The 11,363-nt window shown below is 43.3% G+C and overlaps 1 protein-coding gene across 2 annotated transcripts; it reads right to left on the reverse strand.

Moving 5' to 3' along the window:
• Window positions 1–399: 399 nt before the first annotated feature.
• On the reverse strand, window positions 400–11,360 carry LOC147253825 (uncharacterized). Of its 2 annotated transcripts, none has more exons than XM_086219131.1 (4): window positions 10,949–11,360; window positions 6,602–8,005; window positions 4,792–4,860; window positions 400–1,790 (listed from the first exon to the last, which is right to left on the reverse strand). In XM_086219131.1, exons 1-3 carry the CDS (start codon window positions 11,034–11,036, stop codon window positions 4,796–4,798), a joined length of 1,557 nt encoding a protein of 518 aa, XP_086075257.1. In that variant the 5' UTR covers window positions 11,037–11,360; the 3' UTR covers window positions 400–1,790; window positions 4,792–4,795. The 2 variants fall into 2 exon arrangements, with proteins under 2 accessions (XP_086075257.1, XP_086075258.1); XM_086219132.1 differs by having other exon boundaries at window positions 4,792–4,857; window positions 10,949–11,359.
• Between the last annotated feature and the right edge of the window lie 3 nt (window positions 11,361–11,363).

Genomic DNA, 11,363 nt, shown 5'->3' on the forward strand with positions numbered 1-11,363 from the left:
TCATAATGGCCTGCCTCTAAAATGATTGTAAAATGCTTTGTTTTATTGCTACCAAAAAAGGTCCAAATGTATTTCTCCCTAATAGTATTTGTTTGAAATTCTATTGTATACAAAAAAAAATAAAGGATAAACTGATCTTACAATTTTACATTTTTATATTGATTGTACATTGTATTTAGCATTTCATATAAGAGTTTTTGTTTTGTTTTTGTTTTTTTGTTTTTTTCAAAAAACAGCTCATGGTACAATTTTGATGATTTTTTTTTCTCTTTTTGGTGGGAAGAGGGCATAACCTGTCCATCTACAGGGTAAATTGGCTTTTGAATTGTTCGCACATAGTTTCCTGATTGGACACCCGTCGTATTCTGGAGTAAGATTCCCTTATCACAATTCTTAAAAAGAACTAATTTGGCACACTTCAGCTACTTTAGGGATTATATAAATATCAAACAGGGAGTTTGTCTACTCCCATCCTCACTAAAGATTTGGTAGATAGAATCTACATTCTTTGTAGTATTTCTCTCAATCTTCTTACAGTTTAGTTAAGGAGTTGCTGAATCAAATCACTGGCATGGAATTATTGCAATCATCCACTGTCTAATCTAGAATATTTTCTCAGACTGGATAAAAATCAACATGTTTTGTTTGGTTTTTAACTATTTACTCGATCATAGTAACAGTCCCAATACTGCAGAAACTTGGGTCACATTCTCTGAGGTGTTACCTATCCATCTAGCCCAACACCATGCATCTCAACAATCAAACTATTCCTGATTTAGTTCCAGTACGTCTTAAAGTGAGCGAAACTCCCCAGCGTCCTCAGGCTGAATTCATTTCAAATAGACAGTCTGAAACATCTGTGTTACAAGATGTTTTTTGAATATCTGCCAGCTACAGCGCAGCTGCTCAAGAGGCCTCGAGGGGATATGGCAGAAAGTCAGCTTGGATCATGACATCATCAGTCCTCTGCATGTGCATCTGACGCTCTTTATCCATCACACACATCCTCAAAAACAAACAAAGATTACTTTACCTCTGAGACTGACAATGTGGTTTGAAAACAAAACCCAAGAAAAATAATTGTGCTCATCAGTATGACATTGTACACTGTTACTCAGGCATGTTACTTATTACTGTGTTCCTATTAATGCATCAGATTATTAGAAGAGTTGCACTGATAACGTGGAGTTATGGCAGAATTTACACTTCTGAAAACGAACGTCACTTTTTGTCATAAAATGTTCCATTTTGGTGAGGAACATCACGAGCAAGTTTCTTTTTCATTCCCCTAATTTTGAGCGCACGTTACCTCAAGCTGTTTGTATTATTTTATTCACAGTTGTTTTTTTGGCTTTTATTCCTCATAGAAGCAGCTACTTTAAATAATTAAGGATTTACTTCAAGCAACCTTGACAACACTTCAACACACCTCAGTGTCAGGTAGCAAGATGAAGTATTGCACCCTTTTGTGTCGTGTTTCTCATCTTTTCATCGCACTGTTGATTTTTTTAAGTCTACACATACCTTTTGTGGCTTCAGGCACTTCAGGTCTCAGTAAACAATTAAAAAAAATTCATGATAAAGTTTACAAATCATGGGGAAAAAAATCCCCTTAATGACAAGTTAAGGCACTGTAAATATTAATGTTTCTCGTATACAGTTTGGTAAGAGCTGATGGCACAATACTGATGATGCAGTGTTTAGTTGCTTTGTCATGGTTTTCCTCCAGTTGCCTTTAGAGTTCACGGTCCAGCTTTATGGGGGGTGTTATTTTGGTCAAACTCCTGTGCCTGAAAGAGAATAAAGAACAGGTGAGAAAATCCTGATCTCCATTTCCACAATATCGTCGTCCTCCTCCTCCTCCGCTTATCTGGCTGGTCCAGGTCATGGGGGCAGCAGCCTCAGCAAGGAAGCCCAGACTGTCCTCTGGCGTTCCCAGGCCAGCAGAGAGATATAATCCCTCCAGCGTGTCCTGGGTTGGCCTTGAGGCCTCCTCCTGATTGGGCATGCCTGGAACACCTCCTGAGGTAGGCACCCAGGAGGCATCCTCACCAGATGCCCGAACCACCTCAACTGACTCCTCTCGACATGGAGGAGCAGCAGCTCTACTCTGAGTCCTTCCCGAATGACTGAGCTTCTCGCCCTGTCTCTAAGGGAGAGCCCAGTCACCCTGCGGAGGAAACTCGTTTTGGCTGCTTGTGTTTGCGATCTTGTTCTTTCGGTCATTACCCAAAGCTCATGACCATAGGTGAGGGTTGGAACGTAGATCGACCGGTAAATTGAGAGCCTCGCCTTTTGGCTAAGCTCCCTCTTCACCACAACGGACTGGTTTAGCACCCGCATCACTGCGGATGCCGCCCCAATCCACATGTCAATCTCCCGCTCCATCCTACCCTCACTCGTGAACAAGACCCCGAGATACTTAAACTCCTCCACCTCCTCCGTCCTTCCACAAAACGGATTCAGCTTTTCATTCTTATAGTGGCACTTCATCCAACATGTATTTTGCTTTTTCTCACAAATAAATGTCTTGAGCTCACACAGACATTTTTTCCCTCTTGCACTAGTGACTCCAGAATGCATCCCGTATATTTAGCGTGAAGCTTATGGTGACTGAGAGGTACTGGCTATAGCAATACGACGACTGAAAACTGCCTAAAAACATCCGTTTACAAATTCTAGAGCATATTATAGGATAATGATTTGAGCTAAAAGAAAAACAAAATAAATAACTCTTCCAGTTTGGCGCTACTGTGAACAAGTATGGACAAGTATGATTTAGTTGCTCAACTGAATGTAACACCAGTTGAGTTTGGCACTAACATGAACAAGCACCTAACAGGAAGTGTTGTATGTTTTCTTTGTTTTTAGCTCAAAGCAAAGTGTTTGTGGATTACTGAGCATACGGTTAAATAAAGACACCATGGATAATACAGGGTAATGCGCTTGAGAGTTTGTTGTTTTTGGGCTGTTCTTAGCCGTCAGTCGCCTTCAGCTTCAAGCTAAATATACGCAGACTGCCTTCTACATTCTGAAATCACACAAAAGTGACTACGGAGGAAAAACACCTCGAGTGCAAGACACCTAAGGCAAAAAATGCCTTTGTGGTGATGTATTGCTTTAAGCTTTTAGTTTTGTCTCAGCTGTTGCGGGGGTTTTCAGCCATTTTCAGCTTTGCCTCAACAACTTTTCAGTTCCAACTACTGACATTGCAACTGAGAGGCACAGTGGTGCAGTGGTCAGCACTGTCACCTCACAGCAAGATGACTCTGGCTTTGAGCCCCAGTTTGAGCACGGAATCTTTCTGTGTGGAGTCTGCATGTTCTCGCTGTGCCTGCGTGGGTTCTCTCCAGATACTCCGGCTTCGTGTTACAGTCTAAAGACATGCAGGTTAGGTTAACTGGCTACTTTAAACTGACTGTAGATGTGGCTGTGAGTGTGAATGTTGTCTGTCTATATGTGATGGCCCTGCGATGGACTGGCGACACTCCCAGAGCATACTCCGCCACTTGCCCAAAGGCAGCTGGGTTAGGCTCCAGCCCCCCAACCTCCACCCCACCCCCCTTAACGGATAAGCGGTATAGAAAATGGATGGATGGATGAACATTGCAGCTTTGACATTTTCTGCAAGAAAGTATCAAAATTGTGATATCACTTGTATTTAACCTCTGTTAACTACTGTAATTTTCACATAACAATTTGCCTCTAGTCAGTAAAACACATTTTTACAAAAGATGTAATGGTTAATGTATCTTTGTAGTGTTCACTAGGTGAGGGATAATCAAAGAGTAGGTGTGCATATACAGTTTTGGATGCCTCTGCTGCGCGTCGGGTGGTCACCTCCACCACGTGCATTGAGAGATTGTGTTGAAACATCGCCAATCACCTACTTTCAAAATAAGCACATTTAACTGCATTGAAACAATAAAATTGGACTTCATGGCAATAAAATATTGAGTATGGAGTAGATTTGAGCTTGTTAAATAACAGAAAAAAGGATGCAACCTCCCATTGCAGGGGTGTGAACTGCACAGAAAAAAAGGATGACTCGCTGGTAGGAAGACATCCAACGCGGTTCGTGATGATTAATTATTTTCTTAAATGTTTCAGATGTTCATACTTTTTGCTGTATAATGCATTTATTGTGATGTATGCTCACAGTTTTGAGCACTTACCTTGATTTGTTAGTCCATAAAGATATGTTTAGAGACTTGTTAATGATGCTAAACTAGCTTAAATGTTGACCCTCGTTTCACGTGTTCAGATACGTGCCGAGACTGATGCTACTTTCCCACACCATTGCGGTGCTATGATGCTGTGTTGCAGGCATGTTCTTGAAATTGTCTTTAGTTCTTTGAGTTACTTATCAGCCGTTAGTGGGGAAGCTTTGACAATTAACAGTTGCCATCGTAACATCCTGGCTGGTGGAGTAATTTCGAACGAGTAATTAAGCTTGAGCCGAACTATGTGTGGATACATGTAGTTTTCATCAACACCCTGACAGTCAATCAGAAAAGAGTATTCAGCCTGACCAGGGTAAAAGGGATAATCAATGAGTACGTGAGCTTATACAGTTTCTGATCCAAAACTGGACCATGGTACAGGCTGAATACTCTTTTCTGCACTGCAGAGGTAATGTGTCAGGTGGTTATTTGTCTCCGCATCGTGCATCCAAAACCATACATACGCACACCTACTTGTTGATTATCCCTAACATAACATCTAATTGTAGCGTCATACTCCTTGAGTGCTTACACAGGGTTGAAGTGTGGCTTGTGGTTGTGCTCTTACCAACTTAGTCCTCTTTTTTGGCTTTCACGCTCCCTGTTTCCTGAGACTCCTCTGATGCAGACTCCACTACTTGCCACACACACACACACACACACACACACACACACACACACACACACACACACACATCAATAGATGATATTTTCATCATACGAGTAACAACATCCACTACACTAGAGGAGAGAAGAGTTAACATTCCTTCTTAACCATATCTGATCCTGCTGGTTTGCTAGATAGTTACCTGTCCTCTTGACACACACACACACACACACACACACACACACACACACACACACACACACACACACACACACACACACACACACACACACACTTCTATATGGTAATTACCCTGCCAAACCCACAGCAAAGCCTCCTAAGTGAAAGGCTAGTAAGAATTATGCAACAACTTTTCTACACCAGCCCAGTATTCTACACGTGCTGCTTGAATGGGCGTCCCTGCAGTAAAAGTACATCTTGTTCTCTCTTAAGAGTGAGGTGTATGTTTTTCTAAAATCTCTGATCTCTGTCTTAGGAGGCACTTTACCAGTGGAGGTACTTTTAAGGAAATGATATGGTCAAGAAGTACATGATAATTCATATACTAATTCGAGATGATTGCATGTATTTTTGAGGGATTCTTTCCCTCAAAAGCATCAAATTGTGGCCATAACACTGCTGCTTCGGCTATTGGTGAGTCTTAGAAATGTGTTAGTTTTTCACTGAGAGAATAGGACAGTTATGATGTTGTTGCTCTTTCAATCAGAGCTAGTAATAGAATACAAATCGTTAGAATAGAGACAATTTGAGTGGGATCTGACTTATTAGAATCACATCATATTCAGCTGAATTCCTTTTTAATATCAAACCTTGAAATGCTGTGACTTGACTATTTCGCATGATGACTGGAATCTGGTCAGGCTTGTAAAACATTTAAATTGCCTTGTATAATTCGAAGCAGCAGGGTATAATTATTCCCTGGGCTGGTAACAATAGAGCCCAATGAGTTAAGAGTTGCGTGACTGGAGCTGTTGTGTTGATAGAATGCTGCTAAAATGAGCCTTCATTTTTCACACAGCGTGTGTCTGTGAGTTTATGTGGCTCCTTTCTATCCATTACACTGCCTTATCTGTTTTGTCTCACAGACCAACAATATCATGATGATCCTGTCAGCTCTAACCAATCCCATGAGTACAGACAAGAACCTGTATGGAGGACTGTTCATTAAAAGAGCTGCAGAACTTTTCCTTGTGTTTCTTCATGTTGCTAGCCATATCTAGATTTTGGATATCTGCTTAGTACCCAAGAACGAAGATGGATGTCTTTGTCTTTCAAGAGACCAAGCTTAACTGTTTAATGAACATTACTGAGTGTTTCCTGACCCCCTTAAACTTGTTCGTACATGCTTAGCACCTCAGGCATGTTTGCAGAGATTTGTCAGGGATATCAGTCACCATCAGTGTTGCACTGGTTGACTTCCCTCCAAAAAGCCTGTCAAAATTTGTCTTTCATGGTTTGTCAAGCAGGTTAAAACACTGTGTGATACCTTGGAGTCAAAGTTAGTAAGACAGGTTTGTCATGTGAAATTAAGTCAAAACCTAACTTGCTCTGGAGGAAATGTGACCAAACCACATTGCTTTATGTCAACAGCCACGTGTACAAAGATGACTAAACATGTTCTGCAGATATTTTATGTTATTTGACATGAAAGACAATACAATAAGTATTTCCTTGTTTGAATATGCCGGGAAACAATGCAGAATGTCAGACAAGATAATAGAACATCAGTCATCAATATTTCATATTGTACCTTCAGGTGAGGGTCCAGGGGCTGGATCAGCTGCAGGGGCTGATGCCAAGGGTGCTTCAGATCCTGTAATAGGCTTTAACGCTGGAGCCTCCACTGGGGTTGTACTGTCTGCTGTCATCGCTGAGGTTACAGTTGCTGGTGGAGCTTCTGGAACTACTTCTGAGGCTTCAGGAGGTTTGGTGGCCTCTTCAGCAACAGGCTGAGGCTCAGCTTTAACTGTGACTGGAGTTAACGGAGGCATCTCTGGAACGGTTGCCACAGCAATCTCTTTAATTATTACAGACTCTACAGCCTCAATGGGTGCAACCAGTGCTGAGGCTTCACTTGATACTGAATCTTCACTTGGTACATCCTCAGCTGCTGCTGGTGCCTCAGTTTCACTTGGTACTGCTGCAACTGCTTCACTTGGTGCTGAAGAGTCAGCCAGAGCTGCTGAGGCAATGAGTGGTGCAGCACTGTCAGTTGGAGCTTCGACCTCAACAGGAGGAGCGACTTCAGGGGGGGTTTCAGCTACTTTCTCCTGCACAACTGCTGGGGCTGTTGCTGGCTCAACCACAGGAGGCTCAACTGTACGGGTGGCAACATCAGGGGAACCCTCAGCAGCTACAGAAGCAACTTGCTCAGCAGCAGCCTGCGTGACCACTTCAGGGGATTCCTGAGCAGGTACAGGGGCCGCCTGCTCAACAACAGCTGGTGTGACCACTTCAGGGGACCCCTCAGCAGGTACAGGGGCCACCTGCTCAACAACAGCTGGTGTGACCACTTCAGGGGACCCCTCAGCAGGTACAGGGGCCACCTGCTCAACAACAGCTGGGGTGACCACTTCAGGGGACCCCTCAGCAGGTACAGGGGCCACCTGCTCAACAACAGCTGGGGTGACCACTTCAGGGGACCCCTCAGCAGGTACAGGGGCCACCTGCTCAACAACAGCTGGGGTGACCACTTCAGGGGACCCCTCAGCAGGTACAAGAGCAGCCTGCTCAATGGCAGCAGGGGACTGTGCTTGCACTGGTACAGGTTCTACAGCTGAGACCTCCTCTGAAGTCACATCAGGAGCTTTGACCTCAGTAGGTTCCTCAGCCACTACAGTTTCTACAGGAGCAACTTCCTCCCCAAGAGGTAGAGATTCCACCACTACTTCAGCAGCTGCAGGCTCAGCAGAGGCTTCTGCTGGATCAGGCGATGGAGCTGGTTCTTCAGGAGTGTCAGATTCTTGCTGTGGTGGAGGAACAGGGATGAGGTCTTCCCCAGAGCCAAGATCCTCCTGAGCCTCCATAGCCACTAACACTGCCTGTCCATCATCAGCTTCCACTTGAAGATCATCTGGTAAGGCACTCTGCACTGGGAGCTGCATTTGGTCCTTGATGGTCTCTGTATCTTCCGGGATGATGCCGTTTCTGAGTCCTAGCAACACCAAGATGAGCACAGACAAGCATAAATAGGATCTCATCTCAAGAATCAGCAGTCACCAGCTGGCTCCCGCAGGGGTCCCTGTGAATTTCTAATGCTGCCGACATGGAAATATGGAGCTACAAAAGCTTTGAAGAACCTTGAACCGGAAGCTGCAGGGGTCTGAACATGACCTTGAGCTCATCTATGAATTTAAGGGTTTTGTTTATAAATCACCACATTTGTCATGGTTACATTCTTATCTGTGTTCGATCATCTGAAACATCACTCCCTAAGTTTTTTTGTCTATAATCCAGTTTTAGTCCTTCCTTTATCTCAGCAACAACGATAATCAGCTGAAACTGTTAACTTGATTAAACAAACGTGTTAACTATTGCAGCATTGAGAATTTGAACATTTCAATTCTGTCTTTCACCAAAAACAGACACTATATTTGGATAAATGTAAGAGAACTGTAGTTAATAAAGGAGATAGGCAGTAAACAATAAGGCCAACAGAATGCACGGGAGAGAAAATCCTTTCATTTCCTTACTTCAAAGTATGATGTAGGGAAGTCTGTGTTTATCTAATGCCCAGAGGACACGCAAAGCACTCTCAGAGGAAATAAAACAAATCTGTCCAGGGCTTTGCCCAGAGACACCCTACCCACTTTCTCATTCATATGACTTTTGTTCTTAGAAATGATTTAGTTTTCTTTGTGCATTTTTTGTTTTGTGTGTGTGTGTGTGTGTGTGTGTGTGTGTACAAACACACTGACAATACTCAGGAAAAACTACAGTGGATAAGCAACAAAAGTATGCATGGATATTTTAGCTCAAATGTCAGGGACTAGAACGCACATCTAAGTTTCAGGATTTATAAAAGACTAACAGAAGCTTTTGTCCTGTCTTATTATTCCATGACTTTGTTGGAAAAACATCGGATGGACATTGTTCACAAATGAGACAAACCAGGAGGGTTCAGTGAGCTGAATGGGTGAATAGTTTGGACGTTGCAGCTTCCTGATTTTATTTGTCAGAGGAGCCAAGAGTGATGGGTGGAAGGGAATGCGATTGCCTGGAATCTCCCATGAAAAATTTACAATTGTGGAAGAGCAGGTAACGCAGACATGCTACAATGGAATATTTCTAATGTCATAAATCCTGAGTGCGGAATAGTTAAAAATAGATGTGGCTTAGGTAGCTTTTTTCAGTATATTCTTTATAACAGCTTTTAAACATTTATCTCTTCCTGCAATCTGCTATGTCTGCACAACAAGAATCTTTCACATTTTGCCCAGAACTGATGTGTGTGTGTGTGTGTGTGTGTGTGTGTGTGTGTGTGTGTGTGTGTGTGTGTGTGTGTGTGTGTGTGTGTGTGTGTGTGAGACGAGACAGTCTCCCTAGGCATGGATGACTCGAGCGTCAACATGATTTGGCAGCCAAAGATGACAGAGATTCCAGTCAAAACAGTGGCATTGCTGGCCAGGAGCTCAGGGGGTGTGTGTGTGTGTGTGTGGGGGGGGGGGGGGGGTACAAACAGGGGGCCTGGACAGGGGTTGGGACAAGGGGTGACTTGGTGGTGTACAGCTGGTAAGTTAGACAGACTGTATACTGTATGTTTCAGCCGCACTAGAGAGGCCTAAGTGAAGTACAATAAATGTTTTTCTTCTTGGGATGATGTAAGAGCCTTGAAATGGACCAGAGCTTCTCCAGGTGACCGTACAGCTGGGGACAGACACAAACACCACACTGTGACATCGCGAGAGATGCTGGTTGTGCTACTGATCAGCCTGATCATTAACTACAGTGGTTTGATGTTTGCTGACATGATCATAAATGATAATCCAGCTTACACTCCTTCAGGTTTAAGTGTCAGCTTCACTTGAGCATCAACAATCAGATGCATAGAGCTCTCTAACAAGGGCAGGGACTGTCAAGTGTGTACTGTACGAGGCAAGATTTAATGAGAACATGTTGTACAAGAAAGCATGACACCACATAGCTATGTCATGCGCCTGGCATGACATAGCTATGTGCCAGTATGCTGCTGGACCAATGAATGGACAATCATCGTCTGTGTTGGCGTTGTTGGTGTGTGTGCATGCACAGGCTTGAACACAGAGTACAGATGCAAAGACAAACAAACCATATATGGTTTATAAGGAGCATGGCTACATGTTTAGAGAGCAGAGCTTCACATGCTAAGGAATTTTGGATAACATATTGGATTGTTTTAATTGGTCATTCGTCTTCTCAGCTTCTTTCTCTCTCCTTAATTCAGCCTGTATGTCAGTTGCAGATTTCTCACACTGACTGTCTAATGCACACACAAATGAACTTCTGAGTGACTCACTTCTTCAACAAGCCTTTCCCTTTTAAACTTTGGATGCACAAGGAAGATGCACACTTTTTTTTTTAGAGAATAACAATTGTCTATGGAGGAAAAGGAATCTATTTTTGAGTGTGAAGTCAAAGTAAATCTGCAGAGAGGCAGCAGACTGGTTGTGTTGAAACTTTTGCCAAAAACCACCTCTGACTGGATTTCAACCATGGCCACTTGCATGCAGTTCTCCCGTCCAGCCTCATTCAAATCCAACCTTTGTTTTATGGAATGGGGTTGTCAGCTCCGGTTTTGTCAATATGCTCTCGGAGGATCTCACGCAGAAAAAAATGGCACTCGTGTTTTTTTCAATTCATGAGAAAATGTCTTAAAATGAATTCTATCCTCACTATAGAACTACTATTCTGTACTATAGAATGTTGTGGATCAGAGTGGGAAAGCACACGGTGTCCCAGAACAGCAACAGACGCACACCCCTCGGCCAAGCTTAACTGAATAAAGAAATAACTTAATGTGCTATAGCTGCGAAAATTTACCGACCTATTCTACGCTGAACAGATCGAAACACACAAAGGCAACTGACTCTTTAAAACATACAAAGTGAAGTCAACTCACCCATTGTATCTCCATTGCTCTCCTCTGGCTTCGTACCCGGTCTTTTCTCTTGATCAATAGTCTGCGCACTGGATGAGGAGCACCCCATGTTTGAAAAACTTCAGATGAAGCGGATGAATGGAAAACGAATCGACTATTAAAGGAAGCAGTCTCCCACTCTCTTTTAGCAAAGACAGAGAATGTCTGGCAGTGAAAGCATGTACAGCCAAGCACTTTCTCCACTTTCTCCTCGGATCCTAAGAGAAGCTGGGCACCAGTATCTCCCCTTGTCTGTCTGTGTGTTCATGCATGGCCTGCTGCCCTCCTGCCCCAGACAACGATCTGTTGTGAGCAACTAAGCAGGAAAAACTCTCCAGCTGAACGTTGCCTGACTGCTGCCATCACACACACAAATACACACACACACACACACCGC

Source organism: Aulostomus chinensis, chromosome 11, assembly GCF_037954235.1.
Source record: "Aulostomus chinensis isolate RoL2024-O1b breed Wild chromosome 11, RoL_Achi_v1.0, whole genome shotgun sequence".
Classification (NCBI taxonomy): domain Eukaryota; kingdom Metazoa; phylum Chordata; class Actinopteri; order Syngnathiformes; family Aulostomidae; genus Aulostomus; species Aulostomus chinensis.